The sequence below is a fragment of the Bufo gargarizans genome, chromosome 6 (genome assembly GCF_014858855.1).
Source record: "Bufo gargarizans isolate SCDJY-AF-19 chromosome 6, ASM1485885v1, whole genome shotgun sequence".
In the NCBI taxonomy this organism is placed as follows: domain Eukaryota; kingdom Metazoa; phylum Chordata; class Amphibia; order Anura; family Bufonidae; genus Bufo; species Bufo gargarizans.
The window spans coordinates 313,507,675-313,534,832 of NC_058085.1; the positions used below are offsets into that span (position 1 = coordinate 313,507,675).

Below are 27,158 nucleotides of genomic sequence, written 5' to 3' on the forward strand. Positions count from 1 at the left end.
AGAAGGGACTATATGGTGATTTTTTACTAGGCAGCCATGTGAACCCTCAGTAATATTGTGTGCAAATTACAACGGACTGTAGAATACGGAGCACGTTTTCTAATAATGGGGTCAGTCAGGCTCCGCTGAGCTGTCCTCCGTTTTTATGAAACAAAATAGTGATGCATGCAGTGCTACTTTTTACTACATGTAACGGCTTTGACGTAGATGTGAGCAGAGCCTGAGGGCCAGTTCACACAGAGTTTGTTGGCATAGATTTTGGCCTTATTGAAATTGGAAATGGAAAAAGGAAGCATGCCCCGTCTTGGGGAGTAATCTACTCTGAATCTCCCATTGAAATGAATGGAAAGCATCAAAAAACGCTCTAAACGCGGCTGTGTATTTATTGTGCAATTTCTGATGGTGTACTGAAGTGAGCACGCATTGGTTAAAAAAAAAAAGTGGAAAAAAACCCCCACACAGATTCCGTGCTGAATTTTGAAAAAGATGAATGATGTGTGTGAGATGCTGATTGCCTACTCATTGTGTTCCCCTGCACCCTACATGGCTTCATGTTTTATTTCTTCTCCACTGCCTACTCATGTTTTCTAATTTAATGTATAATTTTCTTTTAGGAATATGAAACCCGGACTGGGAGGACATGCAAAGCCCTAACCCAATCCACAAGACGTAAAAAATTTGAAATTGAACCACTCTCCACTACAGCTCTTATCTTAGAAGATCGACCTGCGTGAGTATCAGGCTAAGGCTAGTCTCACACCTGCGGTGTGAATTCCGCAGGCTGTTCCAGCAGAGAGCAGCCTGTCGGATTTCTCCGGATTCGGCCCTTCTGGATGCAGACGAAATGGCCAACGGCCCCATTAAGTATAGCTGGGTCCGGCGGGGATCCGGGGGCAGAGAATGCAGCGGTTTATATCCGGACGGTTCCCAACATTGTCTGCCAGAATTCACATCGGAGGTGTGAAACTAGTTCACACGGCAAAATCGATGGTAGAAATGTCAGTAGCTGAAAACAGATTGTTTTTGGTGGCAGATTTCTAATTTGGTGGAGATTTTAGAGGAGTTTTTAAGAGTATTAGAAGATTATTTGGTTGAGATTTCTCTTCTTCCCCTTTTTGACTTTTATGATGTCTTTAATCAAATCTGCCTCAAAGAAGTAATATGTCGGCTCTCAAGCGTTTTTAGGACGGCTACTGAAAAAAAATGCCACCATTTTATACTGTGCACAAGCAGAAGTTTTTTACATTAAAGTCAATGGAAAAACTGTGGTGAGCTTTAAATGTGGATTTAGCAGTTGAAAACACCAGTTTTTTGCTTTTGAATCGGTGGCAGATTTTAGTCATGTGAGCGTTTTTACTGTAGTAGCATTTTGTTTGCCATAAAACATATTTTTTGTCTGCTTAGATTTTTTTTTTTTAAATGCATAAAACGGGATATTTATTGATCTTTTCTCACTACCATCATAGCCTCTGTTTTTAACCTATTTGATCAGTTTTCAGACCGGTCCCAGGTTTACTTAGTGTTCTGAAGTTTTTGATGCCAAGTATATGGCTGCTGATTCCACTATTCTTTCCATCAGAAACACAAAAACTGCCTGGAAAAAGTTGGTGTACAAATCCCTAACTTAAGTGATCAGTATTAAAGGGGTATTCCAGTAAATATAAATTGCCTGGCTAGGGCATAACTAATGTTCGGGGGGGTCTGACTGCTGGGACCGCCACCAGTACCAAGAACGGGTGCCCCATACCCTCATGATGACAGAGCGTCAGGCTGTTCATGCGCCCTGCCTCTTCATTCAGTCTGTAGAATGTACAGTTTTCTGACAACAGTGATCGGAGAGGCAGGGTCATGCTTGTCCTGCTGTTCCATCATGATGGAGGGATGGGACCCCCACTCTGTGTCTGTGGGGTCCCTGCAGTTAGATTCTCACTGATCACTTTTTGTCTCCTGTCCAGTAGATAGGAGATAACTTTAAATTACTTGAAAACCCCTTTAACATCAGGAAGAAAATCTTCCAGTATTAGGTCTCATTTTTACATAGCATGCCTAATAGCAGTTAAAGATACATTGACGGCTGCGTGTATATATTTACTTTTATAGGAATCTTCCAGCGAAATCCGTCCATGAAACCATGCGCCACAGACAGGAGTATGATGAGATGGTAGCCGAAGCTAAAAAACGAGGTGGGGAATATTTCCTGCAACTTGCAATTTATATAGCCCAGATTTACTAATCCTGTAAGACAGAGACTGTCTAGACCTGCACCAGATTCATCACATGGGCTCAGGATGGAGGGTAAGTGGGGTGCAGGGACAGGCACACTTCTCTAGCTCTACCAGCTATTGGTAGGCTGACTTTTACTCCAAAATTCGATGTATAATTTTAGTGCAAAATGTTGCATTTAGACTTGTCCACTGTGCCCCACCCTTTCCTGCTAAGCTCCACCTACCGGAAAAATTTGGAAACCCTAATTGAGCAAATTGAGGCCATTTGGACAACTTCTTGGTGTAGACACATTAGTGAATCTGGGCCTATGTTTTTATGAAAAATGTGCTTTATATAATCTCTCTGCACTGCATATAAGGCATAATATTTTCTAACCAGAGAACTGAACTGTGCATATACCTGGGAAGAAGTAGGAAAATAGTATTACTGTTCTGATAATGTGCCATCTTTCTTTGTCTGATGTAATCGTCTCAGGGTCAGACATATCTATAGGCACAGTAGGCCAAGTAGTGACCCTGGAAAAAGGCTGGCTGCCAATGAGAAAACGTACGGATGAGCACAAGGAATGCTGTGTTAGCCATGTGTGTCTAGATGCTCTGCTTTCTTGTTTAAGAGCAGAGAAACACTTTAAAACATGGCCTACTTGATGGGCCCAGTGTAAGGGCTTATTTACATGACTGTATTTATGTGTCCGCCATTTTGTGGAACGGATGCGGACCCATTCATTTCAGTGGGGCCGCAAAAGATGCGGAAAGAGTACCAGGTGCTGTCCATGTCCATACTTCCGTTCCGTGGCTTTGCCAAAAAGAGAGAGCAGACAAGAATAGGCATTTCTGTCATAGGACTGGCCGTGTGCGTTTCGCAAAATGCGCCGTGCACGTGGCCAGTATCCATGTTTTGCGGACCACAAAACACATGCTGTCATCTGAATGAGGCCTAAGCTGCCAATCACATGAGCTACTCTGCTGCTCCATTCAAAGCAAGAGATATGGGCCTGTTCTTGGATGCTGACAATCTAAGCTTTAAAACAAGACCAGGATTGCAGCATTAGCACATCTACATCGAGAGATATATTGTTTAGCAATCGGATTGGGAGTGATGGCAGTTTCAGGCATAAATTCTAAATTTATAATAAAAAAAGTGAGTGGGGAGTTAATTTTGCTACTCTCCAGGGCTGCCCAGTAGGAAATCGGACACCACATGTGGTGGCCATTGTGGAGTAAATGATTCAGATCCATTACAGCTGGGTGACCGCCGGGGGGTGGGGGCACTTCAACAAGTCGTGGAAAACACTGCATCCAGACTAGGGGTGTGCTGTTCTCACTTAGCACAGTGACCAGCCACACTGCTAGGAACCAGTCTCTGTGCAAAATGGGAGGGTTTACAAAGTCATGTGACCAGAGGTTGTGGTTTAGATGTGGACTACCTGTTCTTATTACAATTGTATATAGCTAATGTAATGTCTATACAGATGGGAAGCAGTACTAATGGTACCACACAGTGTACTGGCATATGGGTCTTCAAGGGAATCAGTCACCTCGGACTATCCCCATATATTGACCTCAAATAGTAATTCTAACCTTAAAAGTATATAGTGAAAAACCGGCACTCTACATCTATCAGTAATGCTAAGGAGGCAATATACACAGATGATAGTAAAAAATATATGTATTTATTTTTATAAGGTTACACATAAATCACAATAATGGATCCCAAAAACCGCATCCAAAACCCACTAACACCCAGAACGGAACGCACCACCCCAACCACCCACACTACCTGTCACCTATGTCTCCACAGACACACCCCCCGCCAACACTCATTATAACACACCGTTATGATCACCAAACGCACCATTGAAAATACGCAGCAATACCGCAGGGTAACAAAAACCACACAAGGTCTCTCAGATACTAAATATCCCCAAAGAATAAAAATGCAACAAGGACAAAATACCGCAGGAAAGATCAAAAGCACAGAATCCAGAGTATATTAGAGACCAATAATCAACAAAGAACAAACCACTGAAAAAAACACAGCGGTAGCAAAAGAAAAACCACAGAACCCATACTAGGGTCTTCAAACAGGCCCCAATACAAAAATGCACAACTAGCAGAAGACGCAGCGGTACCGCAGCAAACACACACTGCAAAAACCGCAGAATTAAATCAGAAACCATAAGTTAACAAAGAACCAAAGCAATAATCAGCAAACACATCACACTGCCAATAACAGTACAAACAGCAAACATACATACACATAAAAAAGCAAATAAAAGAAGACACCTAACCAGTACTCATCCAGATTTTCGATGGAACCATTACACCCAAAAGTCTGGACCATATAAAATGAGATCCAGTCCAGGTCTTTGAAAGATCCACCAGTAGCATAAAAGGCAGTACAACGGCAGTCAGAGGGCTACCACTGATGAAGAAGGCAGCTAAGTCCTTCGAAACGCGTCTGGTGACCTCCCTCTAAAACCTGCTAAGAACCTTATCCTGGAAGTGCTTCCAAATAACTGACATCATCCGAATCCTCTGGATCGAAAAAAGACCCCCAGCGAAAATCTTAAAACCAAGTCCGGCAAAGACACGTGAGACGCCAGAGAAGTGACGTCATACCCACGCGGCACGCCGAGAAGACCGGGAAACAGACACCGCAGAGCGCAGTAAGGCCGCTCCAACAGCCAGGACACCCCGCAAAGAAGGTAAAACAGTCAGGGTGCAGTCTTTTCTAATGTGTGGGACGCCACACTAAGTACAGCACCCGACTGACATACCACCTATATATATATTTTTATCTTTTTTACCTTTTTACCGCTCTATCCATATACTATATATTTTCTTTTATGTGACCAATACCGGTGGTACATAAAGACAATTTTTATGGACTGCACACAAATGGACATAGCCATTTACTGTACCTACTGAAGGTGGAAACCACTACTAGACAGTCACCGCATTGTCACATCCCCACTCTGCACATTTTTGTCACTGTGCACCTCCACCGCTACATATTGCAAATCATCATTTTTATTTTTGAGAACCTCATCTTTTAGAACTTCTACATTTTTAGAACTTCTACCTTTTACCCTCCATCCTTAAACGTACCCTTATAAAAATAAATACATATATTTTTTACTATCATCTGTGTATATTGCCTCCTTAGCATTACTGATAGATGTAGAGTGCCGGTTTTTCACTATATACCTTTATTGTCATAAAACCGCCTTTCTGATTGGGTGAATCAGTTCAGAACCAGAGCACCTACACATTGTATTGATCAGGTGAGCCACCAATAACCCACCTTCTAACCTTAAAAGGGTTATCGGCTTGTTTTTATATTGATGACCTATCCTCAGATCAGCTGAAGAGAGCTCTTATGAGCACCGTCATCTCTGCATTGCTTACCTGCTCGCTGTCGCAACTGCAGTGGTAAGCAGGTGTAATTACAACTCTGCCGCCCCATTCACTTCAGGTGGATAGGAAGGAGCCGTCCCATTGAATGGGATGGCTTAGTTGTAACTACACCTGTCAGAAGTGGGCTTCCCCCCCGCTGATATGATATAGGTCATCAATATAAAAAAGCGGACAACCCCTTTTAAGGCTAGTTTCACATTTGCGGCACGGCTCTCCGGCAGGCTTTTTTTTGTCAGAGAACAGCCTACCGGAGTTCTCTGGATCCGGCATTGTCGGATATTACCGGAATGCCCACTGGCCTCATTGGCCCCATTGACTATAATAATATGCTTGGAATCGACCCAACAGAAAATTTGAAAGCAGCCTGATTATACTCACTGACTTTCCCCACTGTGCACCTGCAATTCAGCCATGCGATGCAGAGCGAACTAGTCGTGGAGCCCTCTCCATTATCTGTGCGCGCCAGGAATGCTCTCTCTACATCTCACTTTCATTTTTTTTATAAATTTTGTTTGCAAATTACCCTTTACAACAAGGAAATCCCCCGATTGATTTGATTTTGATCTGATTCAACTTTGTCATTACACATGTATAAATACAGGGTAACGAAATACAGTTTGCATCTAATCAGACGTGCAAAGAGCAGCAGTGCAATAAAAAAAAGTTATATATAAATATATATAAGGATAGTGTAGAAAGTAGGAATAGTTGCGTACAGATTCTGTACAAATAAGAGCAAATATACAGATGTACTGATATGGACAAATATACAGATGTACTGGTGTATATTGGTTCTACCACCTTAAAGTATAACTGTCATATATATATTTTTGGAGTATTGGATTGTGGTGATTAATATCACCTTGGTGGCCCTATTTCAACTTTTCACTGTGCACTCAATTACCCCTTAATTCCACAGTTTTGTTCCCTGTACTGCCTGCTTTTACCTTTTACCAGCTGATAACAGTGCCTGGGCTGTGTGCACTTCTCCCTGTCCCTGCGCTTGGCAGACGCTCCCTCACTCAGCAGACTGGGACAATGCAGAGTTGAAGCAGCGCAGACCAGGGAAGGGAGATCTGCCGTCTGCTCAGTGTATAAATGAAAGCAACATGTGGTAAGAGGACCCCTCTGTGCTGCAGGAGATTAACCCTTTAGGGTGAGGGCTCTGGTTACTGACACCTTTGGGGGGCTATTGTTACTGGCTAGTGAGGGCAGGCGGGATTAGCCTCAGGGTGAGGGCAGTGGCGGCCATCTTAGCTGAATAGTGAGATTGCAGTTTTATGCAGACTGGTTGCTAAGGGCTGAATCTTATTAAATATGGGGTAATTCAGTCTAATAGTAACCGATTCTGGAATATCATGGTTTTAGTAACTACATACATGAAAATTTAAATTAGGGTCTAAGTGAGACAGTTATCCTTTAAGCCAGTAAGTGCGGTAGAGCCTAGTATGCCTCCAAAACGGGTGTCAATCTGCCCCTGCATCACTACATTTTATACAGTTTGCATTATCTTTATATCCAGTTCTGTACGAAAATAAAAATAAAACCATGAGAACTGAATAGTTGTGTTGGGGCGGCCAACCTCATGGCGTTGCAATCCAACCAGGCCACCAGGACTTCTCCCTGTAGATTCCATGACCAATCCACAAGAGATTAGAGTCCATGTCTTGATGGTTTCAGTCAGTCCCATAGAGAAAGGGGCCGTGTACATTTTCAACCACTGCTCCATTCGAATAGGGTCATGAGACTTCCCTTCTTGTGATCCATGAGGGTCCTGGTGGTGGGACCCCAAGTGATGACACTTAACTATCGGTTGATAACTGTTAGTTATGGGACAACCTGCAATTACATAACAAAGCTGGGTATGAATGGAGGCAGTGAAGGACAACAGTCAGACTAGCCGTATACATGACTAACGAGGCTGCAAGTTCTAAAATGACATTTATTATACATATTTTATTGCCACTGTCCTTTAAAAACCTAATATATTCCCAGCTATTCACTTTTATGCAAGGTTGTAGGGGAGTCATAAGATAAAATTGGCTTGCCAGAATTCGCTGTCCAGTCTTACTTTATGACTTTCTCCTTAGTATATGAAGGCGACATCGCAGCTATGGGCTGTCCTTTTGGATTATACAATAGGCTGTTATAGCTCTATTGTCATCCATTTTGGAATTGACTATTTTATCCACCCGCTCTTGTAAGTCCTCTGTTATCTCGGGCAGATCGATAGGGAAACATTACTAACAAGCCTGACGGGGTCACCGGGCCAGAGCCGGTAATAAATACTGCGTGGACTGCTAGGCAGAGAGTATTTAATTAACTCCAAGCTCTGGGCTCCAGCCCCTGACGAGACCCCTCGGAGATGCATTACAGGGAACTAATGTACCAGGCTTTCCGAGACCAAAGGCCGTCTAGCAAATCTCTGCTTTATCTCTTTGCGGCAAACGGGGTAATTGCTCTCATTTCATGGCGAGGTTGTTCCAGCATAGTTATCCGGTGCATTGTTTGTGGACCTCCGAGCGCAGAGGATAGGTTATTTAATGGCTGGCCAGACATTGCTGCATCTTTCGTAAACCTGTTTGCCAGGTGTTTTGAGGCAGTGTATTAAAGGGATTAATGTAAAAAATGAAAATCATACATAATCTAGTACATGACAACCTCTTTCTAATAAAGCTAGAACCAGCCCTGGACCTCACATGGATCCAGAGATCTCCCCATTCATTGCTCCAATTGCTCTGCTAGATTTATTTCAAACTGTCAGCTTAGAGGGCGTGTCCTTTGTCGGGGGGGGCGTGCCATTTCTGCTGCAGCTGGTGGAAGTTGAAAGATGGCACTGAGCACGTGCCTCAGTGAGCAGGACAGAGAAATTAGAAAAAAGAGAAAACAGCAGGTGGCGCTATACAGATTAGATGGATTTCAGTGAATAGTTCAGTAGTAAGGAGGAGCGAACTTGTTTCAAGTTCGGCGTATAAGGTTCGGGTTTTCTAAGGATTCCGCTGCCACAGACCATAACTTATGGTCCGTGATAGCGGAATCCATAACAGAATTCTTAAATAACCCGAACCTTATACGCCGAACTTGAAACGCAAGCTCGCTCCTCCCTACTCAGTAACTATCGTAAATTAATTACATGCAATTACAAAAGTTTTCAGATCCAGCTGCTGGTTTGGAAACTGTAGAATATTTTTCTGAGGACAACCCCTTTAACAATTTTGCAGGGTCTTGGGTTTCTCCATATTCCTTACCTACTCTTGACTACATTGATTTACTGTATCTGTTTTACTTCGCCATCAAGCTGCAGCCCTTTTCTAGAGATGAATTTGGAGGATACCTTCTAAACACCATGCATGGCGCCATGAGACATTAAAGTAAATACAGATGGAAATAAGAACCCATCATTGGGACCGTTTCCAGCGCACAGACGAAGATTTCATCGGAACGGATATAAATCCTCTCAGCCCCATGTGGCTTTTCATTGAAGGCCTCTGCTGGGAGCGATGTCTCGTTCGATATAGTTCATCATCCTTCCCCAGCAGTAGTGCGTCTTGCAGATAGAGTTCATAAAAAACGCATTGATGGGGAGCAGTAAAAAAGGTGAATAAATCATAATCTGTAAAGATTCACAGAGCTTTCCGTTTTCTGGATCGCTCAGAGGTGCAATCACTTAACAGAGAAATATATTGTGATTAAAAGGCCCAGTCGCAGCAAGCGCGCTCTGCCCACGCGCCGAATGTAAAGTCTTTCTTCATAGAGCTGTCATGGGGCTCCCTCACGATGGGAAATAATGTCATTTACAGAAAGCTCACGTCTCTGCTTTATGTATTCCCAGCCATGTAGAGACGCCCGCGCTTACGAGTCAGTGCTGGAGATGGAATTTGCTTTAGCTGAATATACAGATTTTTTTTTATGGATCTTGTTGCAAGGGAACTTGATAAATGATCTTCATTTAAGGACTTTATAAAAGCAAATTCATCCAAAAAAAAAAAAAAAAAAAGTCGTGATGAAAGGCGTCTCAGAAATCCAGAATATTCCCATTGAGATATCGGAGTCACCAGAAGGAGGGTTGTCTGGTTGATTATTTATATATATTAGTGTAAATGTAGTAACAATATATAGGTGAATAAAATAACTTTTTTTTTTATTTTTGGAGAATGCTGCCTGATTTTGTCCTTGAGTCAGATTACAAATATGCACATTTAATAGGACTGGCATTTTCGACACCGGTCTTAATTCTTTTCTTTCTTTCTTCTTTTTCTTCCTTCGTTCTTAATAAAGCCCTAGGCTGACGGTGGGTTTGCCGAAGTTATGAAGAGCTGCAGGCCTCTCCCTAACTTCGGTGCATCCAGCCACCTTCCCCGCCCATACAGGACACCGGAAATGCCTGCTCGGCCGATCAATGTCCGGAGTAGAGACCCAACTCAGCCAGTGATGGGCTGAGCGACACTTCCTATTTGTCCACAGGGAACATGAAAAAGCAGGCGAGTGTTAGAACGAGGATGGCAATGGATCGGTGAAAGCATTGGTGTCAAGTTTGGGCATCCAAAGTCTGAGGAAAACACTTATTTTGACTTGTTGCTTAAAGGAACACCTCCGTCGCATTATTAATACAAAAATCAAAGTACTGTAAAAGTAACTTATTATTGGTTATTACTTTTTAGAATTTTGAAGCGTTACCTCAGTTTATGACTCCTATTCAGGTTAGAGATTACAAGGTGATCCTCATTATTATGGTATGTGGAGGGCTGGAATGATTGACAGAAGGACAGGTCCATTGTTGTCTTAATAGACCTAGATAAAAGTAGACTAGGCAAACAAGGAGCAGACTATGAAGTGAACTGCCCGGCCAGAATATTATAATGACATTAATCGTCTAACCAAAGAATGAATAACCCTTCTATGACTACAAAATGAATATTGTATGAAAACTGATCTCTTTATTAGTGTACAAGCGATACACCGCTACCTTTTTGTTGCTCCAAGGCTCTGTTCCCAAGTTATACATTTGTTGATATGCAAATTAGGCCTTTGGTGCACTGAGGGCGTCACCGTTGCTCTTGCACCCAAGCTCCGCTCCTTTCTGTGGCCAGCCCTTCCTTTGTTGCTTTGATTGACAGGGCCGAGCAGTAGCAAAGTAGTGAGGGAGGGGCTGGCCCCAGAAAGGAGTGGAGCTTAGGTGTGATGAGCAATGGTGACGCCCTCATTGCACCAAAAGCCTAGTTTGCATATTAAGAAATATAATCGTAACTCTGGAACGCAGTCTCTGATCAACAAAAGAAAAACAGCGTTTTAATCGGGTGAACCACAGCTATGTGTCTATGCAAACGGCTGCATAGGGGAGGTTGCTGGGGACAGATTCCCTTTAAGTGCTGTTACACATTTCAATGTTTATCTTGTAATGGCTGCAAGCCGCTAAATCCTAGAGAGAGAAGAGGCGCTGCCTCCCTGCTGATCTCACACGTAGTTCTTGTAGTATGTGGTAGCACGTACCCTGCGGTACTGATGACATAACGGCACTGCGTTCTTTCTGCAGAGGTTAAAGAGGCACAAAGAAGAAAGAAGCTGATGAAGGAAAGATTCAAGCAAGAGGAAAATATTGCAAGTGCTATGGTCGTCTGGAACACTGAAATCTTGCCAAACTGGGATGCTATGTAAGTTTTCTCAGTACATCAGCAGAGCGGCCGGCCTTGGATAAGGGATGTAGATAGTCACGGTTAGTTAGCATCTTGGCAGCCCGTGAAAACGACACCTCGCACGCTCTGCTAACGAGTGGTTTGTCACCATTGTTTATCATCTGTTGGCTGATTTTAGAAGGTGCCTGTGTTCTGGTTTCCTCTGGAGCAGTAACCCCTTACATGAGAAGGCTTCCTTCAATGCTCTGTCACTACAGCAGACATCATCTGGTCAGTTATAGAAATAATTGTATATTAAACTGATCATGCTTATGCCAAACTTGCTTGACCATAGAAAGGTCAGAACTGACGGTTAGGCATAATGATGATGAAAGGGATTTTCCGGGACTTTTATATTGATGACCAGTCCATAGGGGGGGGTCATACTCCCGAAAAACCTTGCCGATCATCTGATTGCCGAGCACACCGCTTATCGGGGCCAGGCGCTGTTGCTTACACTATGTATATGTAGTGCCTGGTTACTGCAGCTCAGTCCTATAGAAGTAATTGGGGTAGAGGGCTGCAGTAACCATGCATAGCCACCACACCGTGTACAGAGCCGAGCCTGGATCCGGTGCATGCTCTGCAATCAACCGATCGTGGGGGGAGGGAGCAGAGGTCGTAACCAAGACAATCAATTTTCTAATGAAAAGATAGTTTATCTTGATCAGAGCTTTGAAAACGGTGATAAAGTTATGATTTTTAACACTTAAAATACCTCTAAACCTAGAAATGAAAGATTAGGGTGAAGTATAGCTCCCCTCACTGTCTGTCTACAGCATTTTCTGCTTATTGGGCTACTTTCACACTTGCGGCAGAGGATTCCGGCAGGCAGTTCTGTCTCCGGAAACTGCCTGCCGGATCCGGCAATCTGGACGCAAACTGATGCGGATCCGTCTCACAAATGCATTGCAATACCGGATCCGTCTCTGGTGTCATCCGGAAAAACGGATCCGGTATACATTTTTTTTTTTTGCATTTTTAAAGGTCTGCCGGAACACTTAATGCCGGATTCATCACTAATAGACTTCAATGTAAATTAATGCCAGCATTCCGGCAAGTTTTAAGTATTTTTGGCTGGAGAGAAAACCTAAGCATGCTGCGGTATTTTCTCCGTCCAAAAAACGTAAGAGGGACTGAACTGATGCATCCTGAGCGGATTGCTCTCCATTCAGAATGCATTAGGATAAAACTGATGGCGTTTTGTTCTGGTATTGAGTCCCTAGGACGGAATTCAATAAATAATTCAATAAAAAGGTAACGCAAGTGTGAAAGTACCCTTACTGAAACAGAAATCCTGCAGGTAACACAGGGGTTAATCCCGGACTGAAAGTGGAGCTTAACAGTCTTTTTGCCCTAATGCACACAGGACAGAGGAGAAGGCTCCTGTTTCAGTCAGTTGTCTTATGGTGCATTCACAGAGCCATGTCCATTTTGTGGACTGCAAACCGGGGATCCCCAAAACACGGATACCGGCTGTATGAACCCCATATCGTGGTGAGGTCCCATTGACTTCAAGTTGCAGCCAAAGATAGGACATGATAGGGCTTCCGTGTGCGTCTAGGTCCGTGCCTCTGCGCTGCAAAAGATAGGACATGTCATGGACCCATTGAAGTTGAAGGGTCTTCACCGATATGCTGAGTGCACACGACCAGTGTCCATGGTTTGCTGTCCATAAAGCTGACATGGCCTTGTGAATACACCCTTAAAGACACAGGATAGTACAGAGAAGGAAGGAGTGATGTGGCTGAGCTCCTGGGATACACAGGCGATATTTTTTATATATCAGTTTTAGTTAAAATATAAAACAGGATAGGATCAAAGGAAGCCAGGTAGTGCTGGGATATTTTTTGTGCATTTTCTACTTTTAGAGTTCCCATAAAAGGGTAGTTCAATTTAAATAAAAGTCTGGCCCGTCTCTTTAGATGCGTTAAAATAACAAAAGAATCGATACTCGCCCCGTTTCTATTTTGCCACTTCCAGCACTGCTCTTCCCTGCTGCTCCATTTATCAGGACTGCAACGGCGATGTTCCACACGTACAGGTCACCGCTGCAGCCAATCGCTGGCCTCAGCAGTGACATATTGTATAGAGTTAAGGCCAGTGATTGGCTGCCGCACTGACCTGTGTGTACACAACATCACTGCCGCAGTCAGAAAGGTCAGTGGCAGAGAGAACGGAAGTGCATGAAAACGGGTGAGTATTGCCCATTTACAGGGGCTGCCTTTAATCATACATGCCTCTGTTAATAAATGATTCACATTTGTCTGGGGAGGAAGGGATTATTGGCTATTTATGTGGGTAAAAGTAAGCTTATATACACCACCTTAAATGGGTTTGGCATAATTTCTGAATATTTTCATATCCAATATCCATATCTATATACTTTTGCATGACATGGTTTATAGCGGATTCTATAGATGCCTGTGAGTTGTAGTACTAGCGCCTTCTAAACTAAAACCATCAGCCACACACCCCTTCCACAGTGTTATTTGGGGGTCAAACATTGGTTTTTGGTTGGTTTTGTATTGGCAGATGTTCCTTTGTATGGACTATTAATACAAACAGATGGAGACAGATTTGTATGGAGACTTGACTCGCTGCAAATTGTGGGTTTCTGCTTGTTCAGATCTTTTGGAAACCACATCTCTGATGGAAACATTCATGGACGTAGAATTAATGCTTGCTTCAGCATTAAACGGAAAGTGGGGTTTAATGAGCATTCTCTCTCATTTCCCTTTTTCTTCCAGGAGAAATACAAGGAAAGTTCGAGACCTTTGGTGGCAAGGCTTACCACCCAGTGTACGTGGCAAGGTGTGGAGCCTGGCTGTAGGGAATGAACTTAATATCACATCAGGTGAGCGTACCCAGCCTTATGGTGCAATGTGTTACTCCTCTGGGGTACTGAAGGAGCCGTTCTCCCATAGACGCTTATTTTCTTTTTACATTTCCAGAGCTTTATGAAATCTTCCTCTCTAGAGCTAAGGAGCGCTGGAAAAGCTTCAGTGAGACAACCTCCGAAAATGAATCGGAAGGTAAATATAAGTTTGTCATCTCATTATGCAGGACTTTAAAAGTGGGGCTTATTGAAGTGTAGTCTTTTTTTTTTTTTTTTTTTAAAGGTTTTATCACCAATCTTCGCCACTTTAATCAAAGTGTATGGCACACAGACAGCCAAGTGTTCCCAGCCTTTATATTATGGATAGGTGATCGATGCTTTTGGCTGGAATGCCCTTTAAGGTTACGGCCACACATATCTACAGTGCATATCCATTCCTAAGTGCACAGGTTTTGTAGTGGAATTCAACACACAAATGCTGCAGGTGTGGGGACGATGTCACCTTCAGCATTGCAAATGGATGGCGGACAGCGGCAACAGAAATAGATCTACTGCTGATTTAAAGGGGTTGTGCAGGCACCCCTGCCAATCAGCTGTTTGAGGAAGAGGCGGTGGCGCTCCATGTGAGCGCTGTTTCGTGTTCATTGCACTTTGTGTCCTCTCCTCTGGAGCAGCGGTGTAGTGTAAGGACAAGTACTCACTCCATTCAAGTGGACGGAACAAGTACTTGTAATTATACCTCACCGCCAAAACTTCCTAGATGACGGGCAGCACAATGAACAGGAAGCAGTGCTCGCATGGAGTAGGATAGAGATAGAGATATATAGATAGATAGAGAGAGATATAGATGGATAGAGAGAGATATAGATAGATAGATAGAGATATAGATAGATAGATAGAGATATAGATAGAGAGAGAGAGATATAGATAGAGAGAGAGATATAGATAGAGATATAGATAGAGAGAGAGAGATATAGATAGAGAGAGAGATATAGATAGAGAGAGAGATATAGATAGAGAGAGATATATATAATCTATATCTCTCTATCTCTATCTGCAGTATGTAGATGACATCCACTTTGCTGCTATTTCACTGTGTGGCAGTGCCCTAAAGTCATCTTCTGGGAGTGTAGAAGTTTATAGTAAGCATGGAATGGCAATGTACTGCAGTAAAGACCGACAGATGTTTAACTCACAAATTTATTTTTTTCCTTTTGTTTCAATTCCCCTTCCACCTGCTGAATCCAATTTCATTTCTTCTGGAAGTTCATAGTTTTGGGTGCGTTGAAGCTCTTGCCGTGAGCCCCAAACTACACTTCACTCAGTTCTGTGTGCCCACTCCCCATGTACATGATGTAATTAGTGGCGGTGTGCACATGGCCGGAAGAGATGTATGTATATGTTAGAAAAGGATGCAGATTGATAGGGTCATGTGAGGAGCTTTAGAATCGCCCCATCGGGCGTATATTACAATGGTTCTTATTACATTGGGTTACTAATACAAAATTAGGGTATTCCCAGAGAACCCCTGTAATTAGAGCCTTACTAATCTAGTCTCTGGATGGGTTTCCATTCCCTGGGTTTTTAGTCTACCTCTGAAAAAAAAATGGCACCAGATGAATGCTTAACTTTCTGTTCAAAGCATCAATTACAAGCAATGGTTTGCTTATAAGGATTTGGAAGCTTAAAGGACTTGTCTCACTTCAGCAAATGGCATTTATCATGGTGATGAAGTGATTTTCCATATTGCCTCCTTTGCTGGCTGGATTCATTTTTCCATCACATTATATACAGCTCGTTTCATGGTTAGGACCATCCTGTAAGCCATCAGCTGTGCCCGTGCTTACACACTGTAGGAAAACTCTCCGTCTTGTGCACACTCCCGCTGTCCCAGTCACCAGGGAAGCTGGCACCTTTTCCTATAGTGTACAAGCACGGCCACTGCTGCAGGATTGTAGGGTGGTCGTAAGCCCTGCAAAACCACAGCGTAATGTGATGGAAAAATGAATCAAGCCAGCAAAAGACACAATATGGACAATCACAATACATTAGTAAGTGTCTTGTATTAACTTTGTATACATGATAATTGCCATTTGCTGAAGTGAGACAACCCCTTTAATATTAACCGATAATCCTACGGACATTTCATTAAGGTGCAGGTGAAATAATGCATCCTTGGCGTGAGACATTGGGCGCACTTTTTGGCATGTGTTTCAGTTCATTATTATTCGGACTACAGAGCCATCAGTCTCTGCTCCAACGGCGCAGTCCGAGCCTTTTACCCTTGGAATGAATTAGTTGTGTCTTTGGCATTATTGATTTAACTAGCAGTAAAGAAGAGAAGTCTAGTGATATTGGCCCTGGCCATCGTAGCTATTGATTTATTTAGCATTTAATAATCTGCACTGATCGCTCATTTAGAGTCCGATGTGTTTTCCAGTGACGCGTCTTTCTTTGCTTCATTTAGATGCAGGGGTGTCGGTTGCTGACAGAGAAGCCAGTCTAGAGCTAATTAAACTAGACATATCCCGAACATTCCCGTCACTGTATATTTTCCAGAAGGTAAAAGTTTCCTTTGAAGTAAAAAGCTTTTTTATCATTATTATTTAAGCCTGGTTAATAGGAGACAGTCTTATCAGTAGAATATATAGGGATATGCTTTGGGAGGATCCATCGGTATGTTTGAGAAGTCACTTTAAAAAAATGTGAGAAATATGAACAGAGCCTTATTTCTTAAAGAGAATGTGATCTTTTGTTTAAATCACGTTTAAAAACCTATTTTTAAATAATTTTCACATTGGCCCCTAAGCCTAATAATAAGCGCCACTTCTTGGTCTGTACGGATCACTTTACTGCAGTTATCTGCTTATTACAGACAGGATTAGAATGACAGATATCAATTCTGTGTATACAGTCTGGTCCATAAATATTGGGACATCAACACAATTCTAACATTTTTGGCTCTATACACCACCACAATGGATTTGAAATGAAACGAACAAGATGTGCCTTAACTGCAGACTGTCAGCTTTAATTTGAGGGTATTTACGTCCAAATCAGGTGAACGGTGTAGGAATTACAACAGTTTGCATATGTGCCTCCTACTTGTTAAGGGACCAAAAGTAATGGGACAATTGGCTTCTCAGCTGTTCCATGGCCAGGTGTGTGTTATTCCCTCATTATCCCAATTACAAAGAGCAGATAAAAGGTCCAGAGTTCATTTCAAGTGTGCTATTTGCATTTGGAATCTGTTGCTGTCAACTCTCAAGATGAGATCCAAAGAGCTGTCACTATCAGTGAAGCAAGCCATCATTAGGCTGAAAAAACACAACAAACCCATCAGAGTGATAGCAAAAACATTAGGTCTGGCCAAAACAACTGTTTGCAACATTCTTAAAAAGAAGGAAAAGGACCGGTGAGCTCAGCAACACCAAAAGCCCGGAAGACCAGGGAAAACAACTGTGGTGGATGACTGAAGAATTCTTTCCCAGGTGAAGAAAACACCCTTCACAACAGTTGGCCAGATCAAGAACACTCTCCAGGAGGTAGGTGTATGTGTGTCAAAGTCAACAATCAAAAGAAGACTTCACCAGAAGTGAATACAGAGGGTTCACCACAAGATGTAAACCATTGGTGAGCCTCAAAAACAGGAAGGCCAGATTAGAGTTTGCCAAACGACATCTAAAAAAGCCTTCACAGTTCTGGAACAACATCCTATGGACAGATGAGACCAAGATCGACTTGTACCAGAGTGATGGGAAGAGAAGAGTATGGAGAAGGAAAGGAACTGCTCATGATCCTAAGCATACCACCTCATCAGTGAAGCATGGTGGTGGTAGTGTCATGGCGTGGGCATGTATGCCTGCCAATGGAACTGGTTCTCTTGTACCGTATTTTTCGCCTTATAAGATGCACTTTATTCCCCCCAAAAGTGGGGGTAAAATAGCAGTGCGTCTTATGGGTCGAATGCTGCATTCTTCTGAATTTTCAATGATGCGCCGCGCTGCGATGCCGCGCGGCGTGTGTATCAGCTGAGGGAGGAGGGGCTGGGGGCCAGCATATGCTTTTATAATGACAGCGTGGCCTGTGCAGTGACTGTATTCTACTACACAGGCCCCGCTCACTATATATAATCTTATCTATAATTGTAGGCATTGTTAATATATAAAAGTTCAGGGTAAACAGCGCCTGTATACCGTACCTACAAGCGCTCTTAGCAGAGAGGAGGCAGGCCGGGAGGACCGGTGCTGGCAGCGTGAGTCACTACGTCACGCACCTGCGCCGCCCACTTTATGAATGAAGCAGGCGCCGTGGGCGCATGACGTAGTGACTCACGCTGCCAGCGCCTGTCTTCCCGGCCTGCCTCCTCTCTGCTACGAACGCTTGTAAGTATGGTATACAGGCACTAATTACCCTGAACTTTTATATATTAACAATGCCTACAATTAAAGATAAGATTATATACAGTGAGCGGGGCCCATGTAGTAGAATACAGTCACTGCACGGGCCCCGTTGTCATTATAAAACCAGATGTGACCCCCACCCCTGTATTGGGAGTCATTCACACCGCAGGGACACTATTATGGGGGAAGGGGGGGGGGGGGATCTGTGGATGACACATAGCATAAGATACTATATATGTGTCATCCTCAGATTCCCTCCCCATAACAGTGTCACCCACAGATCCCACAGATCCCCCCCCCTCCATAAGTGTCACCCACAGACCACCATTAGTTCAAAACCCACGGTTCAAAAAATGTTTTTTCTTATTTCCTCCTCAAAAACCTAGGTGCGTCTTATAGGGCGAAAAATACGGTATTTATTGATGATGTGACTGCTGACAAAAGCAGCAGGATGAATTCTGAAGTGTTTCAGGCAATATTATCTGCTCATATTCAGCCAAATGCCTCAGAACTCATTGGACGGCGCTTCACAGTGCAGATGGACAATGACCCAAAGCATTTGTAAAAACAATCAGACTGGCTCACAGTATTTTTGCATTTATTACACTTAATAAAATTACAATTAGTTACAATAACAGTTATAGAATAAATTGCCCACTAAGTATTAGATATATCCTAATAGCATATCAACTCAATAGCATAAATGAATAGGTATTTTGAATGCGGAGCTCACGCATATACCCAAACAGGAGTACTCCAAAAAGATAATAGGACCACTTGGTTGTGCTGCGTGGTGTCTGTCAATAGCGCATTAGATTTGAACTTTCTCGTGCATGGCATTGGGGGACACAGCACCATGGGTATATGTCCAACTACCACTAGGAGGCACTAGACACAAAAAGTGTTGGCTCCTCCCAGGTGGGCTATACCCTCTCCACAGGCACGAGGCTATTCAGTTTTAGTCTAGTGTCCGTAGGAGGCAGACCTGTCCTGCTTTTTTGCAGGTTCTGCTGTTTTTTATTTTTATTCTTTTCTTTTTTCTCTCTTCCGCAGGTCTCGGTGTTCTCCACCGTTATACCTGCTGCAGGCTGGGGCTCCATCGTGTTCCACTTTAGTTGCCCCCCTGCGGGCGCGTACTTCGGTACCATCGCCGGTCACCCAGTCCCCACGGACTGCATCCGCAGTGGCTTGCCGGCATTCCCACGGTTTCCGTGTTGAGTCTGCCGAAGGGGTGACCCTGCTGCGCCCGAAGACATCGGATGGTGAGTATATCTGATGGTGAGTATACTCCCCTGTCCCTGTGTCCCTGCCCCAGGGTTAGGTTCCCTCCTGTGGCCAGGGGGATGGGATCCACCTTAGCTGGGGGTCCTGGGGAGCCTCCATCTTCCCCCTAGCCAACCCCCCCTTTTTTCTGGGGGGGGTTATATTCTTGTTTCCCCTCCCTTCTCTTCCCCCTTGGTTGGTCTTTTCTCTCCTCCCTGGCCACACAGTCTTCTCCCTGGCTTCTCCGCTACTTTAGTCCCCGGCTTCTGCCGGGACTAGGCCTCATCTTCTGTGGCCCGTTCCCGGCTCCCAGGTGCTCCGTTTGCCCTGATCCACCTGTCCCTAGGTGTCGCTTCTCCCCCCCTACCCTCCTCACCTATTTTTATGATTCGGTGGGCCCTCTGTCGGCCGCGGTTCGCCCCGCCCCCCTCGCTCCATTCCCGGCCGCCTTAATAAATCGAGGCCCCGGCTTTTGGGCCCGCTAGGCCGCAATCTTCCCGGCCCCTCCTCCTTGCTTCCCGGGCTTTTCTGAGCCCCGCCCGGCCCTTGGGAGGGGCTATCTCTTCACCCTTTCCTGGGCTAACGTGTTTTTTCTGCTGAAGGGGGTGGTTAACCCCTTCCCTCCCCTCAATTGCTTTATGTCCCCTGCAGCCCTACTGACCACCTCTTTTGGGGGGACAAGCTGCTGCAGCGCCTCTTTGGGGGAACAGGGCGTCCGGGTCAGGATAGACAGCCTCTGCTGGCTGCTTTTTGAGCATCTCCTCTCCCAGCCTCTCCTCGGTCGCCACGTGTTTTCACGTGCGTCCGCTGTCTGCACCTCTCTGGGTCTAACAATGGCTGCCGTGCGGTCAGCCTGTCCCTGCTGGGTGCAGTACCTCTTCCCAGATCCTTTCCCCGAACAATCCCTTTGTGTCGGTCCCCCATGAATGGGCTCCCTCCGTGTCAATGCCATGGGAACCTTGACCGCCTCTCCCTGGCGGTGTCGCTGGCCGCTACCAATCCAAATTGCGGCCACCTCTGCCCTCCCAGGGTCCTCCCTGCAGATGGGGCACGCTCAGTTAGGGGTACCTGCACCCGGGTTCGGCTAGGGGTAGCTCACGGTACTCCCTCGGGTGGTCTCAACGGGGTACCACCCCTCCTCGGCATCCTCGGATCCCCCCCAGGACAGGCCTGAGGCTGGTGACGAATCCTTCCTGTCACCCCATCCGTTGCCTCTGGGGACACCTCTGCGCCGATTCCCTCGGAACAGAGCATCAGGCGGTCTTCCTCCATGCAGAAGCCCTCTGGGAGGTCAAGACGAATGTGGACGGAGGAACCTTTCCTACCCAGGGTTGGTATCCCCTCTAGTGGATTTTCGGATGGTGCTCCCCTGACCGCACAGGTATTCAACCGCACAGGTAAGGCAGCCGTCCCCGTGTTTAGCATACTGAGTCACCTACGCGGTGTCTCTGATACGTACGCCTTCTCCTTAACAGGGGGATGCCTGCACCACTGCCATAGGCTGTCCCTGACAAGCCTTCCTGGTTCCCCTATACCAGGGGCTATCCTCTACATATTTGAGAGTGTTTCCACAGGGTCCCCATCCTGGTGGTGGTGTTCGCCACTCTACCTCATTACAGGGGGTTCCTGTTCTGGGCAAGCGGTTAGCTCGGCTATCGCCTCCTGTAGGTTGGGGAGTTAAGAGCAATTGTACAGCTGCCTTGCCCCTTTTCATAGGTAGTGTACCTACACCTACTCCAGATGCTGAAGCCATTACTCCTGGCTGGCTCTGGGGTGTTCCATACAGCACTATTTCTCCCTTCCGGGCGAGATGTACAGGCCGCTTCGATTGCCGTTGCAATTGCACCTGTCTGTTCCCAGCCACTTTGCTCCCGTCATAGGTAGAGTATCTACGCCATCTCCTGATGCTGTAGCCAATTCCCCTGGCTGGCGCTATGGTGTTCCGTGCGGCACTATTTCTCCTTTTCTGGCGAGATTTACAGGCCGCCTTTAATTGCCGTTGAAATTGCACCTGTCTATTCCCAGCCATTTTGCTTCCTTCATAGGTAGAGTACCTACGCCATCTCCGGTGCTGTGGTCGATACCCCTGGCGGGCTCTATTGTCTTCCAGGCGGCAACATTTCTCCCTACGGGCGAGATATAGAGGCCACTTTCTATTGCCATAGAGTTGCCCCTGTCCGGTTCAGTTACTCCGGATGTGGTAGCCGTTCCTCCTGTCCGGCTTTATGGTGTACCATGTGGCATTTTCTCTCCCTTACAGGACGAGATTTTGAGGCCTCCTCCAGTTGCCGTGGCCATTGCACCTACCTCATCATAGTGTGCACCAAACAGCCATCTTACTTCCTTCATAGGTAGAGTTCCTGAACCGTCTTTGATGCTGCAGCCGTTACACCTGTCTGGCTTCTATGGTGTACTATGCGGCCCTGTTTCTGTTGCCATTGCACCTACCTGATTGTAGTGTGCACCTGTCTTGTTCTTTGTGGTACCGTGCGGCCCTATGGGTTCCATTGTTAACGCAGTTGCTGTTGCACCTCTCTGGGTCTGGGGTGCACCATGCGGCCACATTGCTTCGATCTTAAATGAAGTTCCTCTTCACAGCCATATTTCTACTTTACAGGTTGTGTACCTGTACCCTCCGAATGCTGTCGCATCCCCAGATGCTGTGGCTATGTTTCCACTCTCCTTGGTCGGCAACATGCAGCCACTTTACCTTTATTTTAGGCGTGTGTTTGTAGTACCCCAAGTGCTGGGCCCTGTGGTGCGATCTGTGGCCCAGACAGTTTCTTTCTTACTAGGTGTTTTCTGCCCACGGGTTCTAATCTGTGCTGCAGATGTTGGTTCCATCCGTTTGGTTCTTCCATACGTCTGCCACTCCGTTACTGTCGTCCTCATTGGTCTCCTTGTGCCGCTCAAGGCACTGTCAGCACCAGGTCACCCTTGTTCAGCATGTGCATGGTTACCATATCTGGCAGGGGTGGGTCAGCCCATCCCCCACCTTATCGGTCTAGTGCTGCTTCTGGTAGCTCCAGTATATGACTGATCTGTCTGGTCCGGCGGGTGGTCCTCATTCAACCTCCTACTCCATGGCCAGGTGGTTGTTGGCCTTTGTGCTAGAGTTGCTCTTGCTTTCTCTTTAAGGTCCTACGGTATGCTGTGCTCCGCGTTACCCCATGTTATAGGGGAGTACTCACATTGTTTCCTATTGCTGAGCGGGCCATTCCTGGTGTAGTACAAGGATCTCCACTGGATCTTCTACCTTGTTTGGACATGTAGCTGGTGAGCATCGGCCGCGGCAGTGGTTTTCGGTCATCGCTGGATGTCCGCCTCACGGTATCCTTCTGGGTCCACGGCTTTTATCATTGCTGGACGTCCTCCCTGACGGGTCAAGGACAGGACCTCTGAGCGCCACACACACCTGTCTGAATTTTCAGCTGATTGCTCTGGTATCGGACAGGGCCCCGTAGTTCCTTCTGGGTCCAGGTGTTTTCGGTATTCCCTTGTATTTTCTGCTTAGTTGTGCTACATGGCGAAGGGGCAGTCCTCTTGGACCTTGCTGTCGTCTGCACCTGTCTGGTACTTTCTCCCCCCTGGAAGTTTTCTGTATGCCGGTCGCAGCTGGTTTCTACATTTCTATGTAGGCTACCCCGGTTTTTTCATGGCGACTTCTGCATTCCTTATGCATATCGATGTCTGTCGTTTTGTGGTACCTCCGAGCTGCTGTACTTGCCCTCTCTGGGACAATGTTTACGGTTTGCTGGTCAATGTTTTTGGTGCGGCTAGTTGTCCATGGCCAATGTCCCTTCCCCTATGGCGGTTTCTTTTCGCCTTTCCTGGATATGCTGGCTTGCGTTGTCTTCCGGTGGTTCAGCTCCTGGTTCCTTGTGACCCCATCTGGGTACTCCTTTCTGGAGTCCCTGTCCCTGTTCATTTGAGGTCCTCTTGGGATTTGTCTTTTTTTCCATCCTCCCACGTAAAGTACCTGGTATTGAGTGGTTTGGTGCTACGGTTTGCAATTCCACCGTATGGTCTCCTTCGGGAGGGACCTCCTCCTGTTGTAGACCCCTTCCTCCTTAGGCTGTTTGGAGTGCTCTTCTTCTACTCCCATGTCTGTCAGTCCAGTGTGTTCCTGCCAAGGTTGCCTGGGCCTGTCTCTGGTTCCTTTTTTCCATGATACTTCACATGCCCAGAGTTTCCTCTGGTCTTGCGCTTTACAGTGCTATCTTGTTTTCGGAGGCTTGTGCCTCGTTTCCTGTTTTTGGGGACGCAGGAGCGATCGTTCTTTGTTCCTGGCTTTTACCTACAACCCCCTCCTTCTCCAAGGGTTGGCAGTTTCCTCTAGCAGCCTTGGGTTTTCGCCTTTACATGGGGCGCTTGGCTTCTTCACCTGGCCTTGCGGTGAGGGGAGTCCCTCTCCCTTCACATGTGAGCCTTGCTATGGCTTTCCTCACTCGTTTGGTTTCCAGTGCTTCCCTGTTTCTTTTCTCCCCTGGCCTTTCAGGGGATGGCCACAGGTTTATGGGTCTGAGACAATGTAGGGCGTTGGGTCGATCCAACACGCAGTGCTGTCCTAATTTTTTTCTCCAGCCCTTGGCTGCGCTTGGTGTTCCCTTTTGCCACCTTCTTGCATTTGGGATTTTCTTCCAGACATTTGTCCTGGGGTGCTGGCAGTCTTCCCTGCTTCTTCTGAGGTTTCTTCCTTGTTATGAGACCTCTTGCCCATTCCGTGTTTTTTCCTGTTGGGTCACATGGTCACATTCTCCTGCACCTGTATGCCCAGCCGGTGGCACGTCTCTTCTTTTCCCACCCTCAGGGACTGCTTTGGGACGTCCCATGGTGCTGTGTCCCCCAATGCCATGCACGAGAAAATTGGATTTTTTGTACTCACCGTAAAATCCTTTTCTCGTAGTAGGCATTGGGGGACACAGATCCCACCCTATGTTTTTACTTCCGCTTCTCCGGGCTGGTCTCTTGATCTTTCCCGGTACGGGAGTTGTTGGTTCCTTGCTTTTCTTCTCTCTCCTACTGCTTTTGGTACAAACTGAATAGCCTCGTGCCTGTGGAGAGGGTATAGCCCACCTGGGAGGAGCCAACACTTTTTGTGTCTAGTGCCTCCTAGTGGTAGTTGGACATATACCCATGGTGCTGTGTCCCCCAATGCCTACTACGAGAAAAGGATTTTACGGTGAGTACAAAAAATCCAATTTTGTCGGTGCTCTGATACTTATAAAATAACTTGCCAGTAATCTACATACAAGTCGCTGAAAAGGTATCCACCCTGCGGTCACCGGTATATAGTTCTGGCGTCCAAAGGAATACTTTATGCTTTCTTTTGTATCGGTGTTAGCTGCCTACCTCCTGCCACGAGGTAGTATCGCAGCTTCTCCTTCACGGCGTCTCACGTGACCTGACCTGGAGATGGTTTGCTGGTCGGTGATGTCATCCACCTGTGCCGATCAGAGTAGCGGAGGTCTGTATAGCAGAGCTGCGCGGTACGGTGTTCAATTCCCCTTCACAGGAACTGCTAGGTGGTGATTGAATCAGTCCCCTTTGATAAATTAGATCGCTGCCGGTACCGCATCCGCTCTTTCGGGTGGTTCTAGATGGAAAAGAGCAAAAGTCCTTTTTTGCGCCAAGACAGAAATAGCGCACCACTAGCTGGGTCCAATTCACACTGGTTCGCACTAGACGCTTTTCGGAACCGTAGTTCCTTCCTCAGTAGGCAAATGTGAAATGCTAAATGTGGACAGGCTAGACATGTCTTTATATCCCCTTCTTGGGTTTGATGGAATATCTGGTCTGGATTCCTGATTTTTCAGCTGCAAAGTGTTTGCCACTTGCAGCTTGATCTTTTCATAGATCCAAAAAGGGTATTAACATGCATGTACCATAATTAGTAGGCAACATATACATAATATATAATATATAATACGGGATATAAAAATCTGAAGATTTATTAAAATAAAAATCTTTTTGTATACCAAAAAAAAAAAAAAAAATGCCAATAACAATAAAATGAAGTGGGAATAAGAATGAAAGTAAAAATAGAATAGTAATTAAAAATGAAAAAAATAAAAATGAAATAAAATAGACATAAAAATAGCAATATCAAAAATAAAATATCAGGATACGAAAAATAGAAATAAGTCAGACATGGATATGCAGTAATGGAATAATGACAATCTTGTAGATGGATCTCAGGTTTATGGGTCTTGAACAAATTTACGTGATATAGAGAGGGGGGGAGGAGCGCAGGGAAAGTCAGCGTGTTGCTATAGAGCCCAACGCCGACTAACCATGTGGTCCTACCCACCTCCCCTAAAGGAAACCAAAAATGTCGATCTCTGAATTTAACCCCTGCGGCATCAGGGATCCAAACTCGAAGATCTTCTTTGTTTCTTGTCTGGACATTTTTGCGTCTTATAGGGCGAAAAATACGGTATTTATTGATGATGTGACTGCTGACAAAAGCAGCAGGATGAATTCTGAAGTGTTTCGGGCAATATTATCTGCTCATATTCAGCCAAATGCTTCAGAACTCATGGGACGGCGCTTCACAGTGCAGATGGACAATGACCCAAAGCATACTGCAAAAGCAACCAAAGAGATTTTTAAGAGAAAGAAGTGGAATGTTATGCAATGGCCAAGTCAATCACCGGACCTGAATCCGATTGAGCATGCATTTCACTTGCTGAAGACAAAGCTGAAGGGAGAATGCCCCAAGAACAAGCAGGAACTGAAGACAGTTGCAGTAGAGGCCTGGCAGAGCATCACCAGGGATGAATCCCAGCGTCTGGTTTTGTCTATGCGTTCCAGACTTCAGGCTGTAATTGACTGCAAAGGATTTGCAACCAAGTATTAAAAAGTGAAAGTTTGATTTTATGATTATTATTTTGTCCCATTACTTTTGGACCCTTAACAAGTGGAGGCACATATGCAAACTGTTGTAATTCCTGCACCGTTCACCTGATTTGGATGTAAATACCTTCAAATTAAAGCTGACAGTCTGCAGTTAAAGCACATCTTGTTCGTTTCATTTTACATCCATTGTGGTGGTGTATAGAGCCCAAAGTGTTAGAATTGTGTCGAGGTCCCAATAATTATGGACCCGACTGTAGTTAACACAAGATTCACCTCTGATCACGGAGCATGCCTAGAAAACTCCTAAAAATCCTATGAGGATCCATTCACACGTCAGTAGTGTATTGCAGATCTGCAATACACCCTGCCGGCACCCCCCATAGAACTGCCCATGTTCTATTTTTTTTTGAGGAACCGCGGCCCGGAAGTTCGGGGCCGAAGCACAAAAGTTCGGGGCCGCGCTTTGGAAATGCGGATG

At 45.3% G+C, this 27,158-nt stretch overlaps 1 protein-coding gene across 2 annotated transcripts in view; it reads left to right on the forward strand.

Annotated features, from left to right (window-relative positions):
* Nucleotides 1-27,158, forward strand: part of TBC1D12 (TBC1 domain family member 12) — a 118,090-nt gene that overhangs the window by 51,725 nt on the left and 39,207 nt on the right. For both annotated transcript variants that reach the window (XM_044299960.1, XM_044299959.1), the window contains 6 exons: nt 615-730; nt 2,101-2,183; nt 11,179-11,296; nt 14,068-14,174; nt 14,272-14,352; nt 16,624-16,718. In XM_044299960.1, the coding sequence (XP_044155895.1) occupies nt 615-730; nt 2,101-2,183; nt 11,179-11,296; nt 14,068-14,174; nt 14,272-14,352; nt 16,624-16,718 (600 nt within the window). The remainder of the gene's footprint in view (nt 1-614; nt 731-2,100; nt 2,184-11,178; nt 11,297-14,067; nt 14,175-14,271; nt 14,353-16,623; nt 16,719-27,158) is intronic.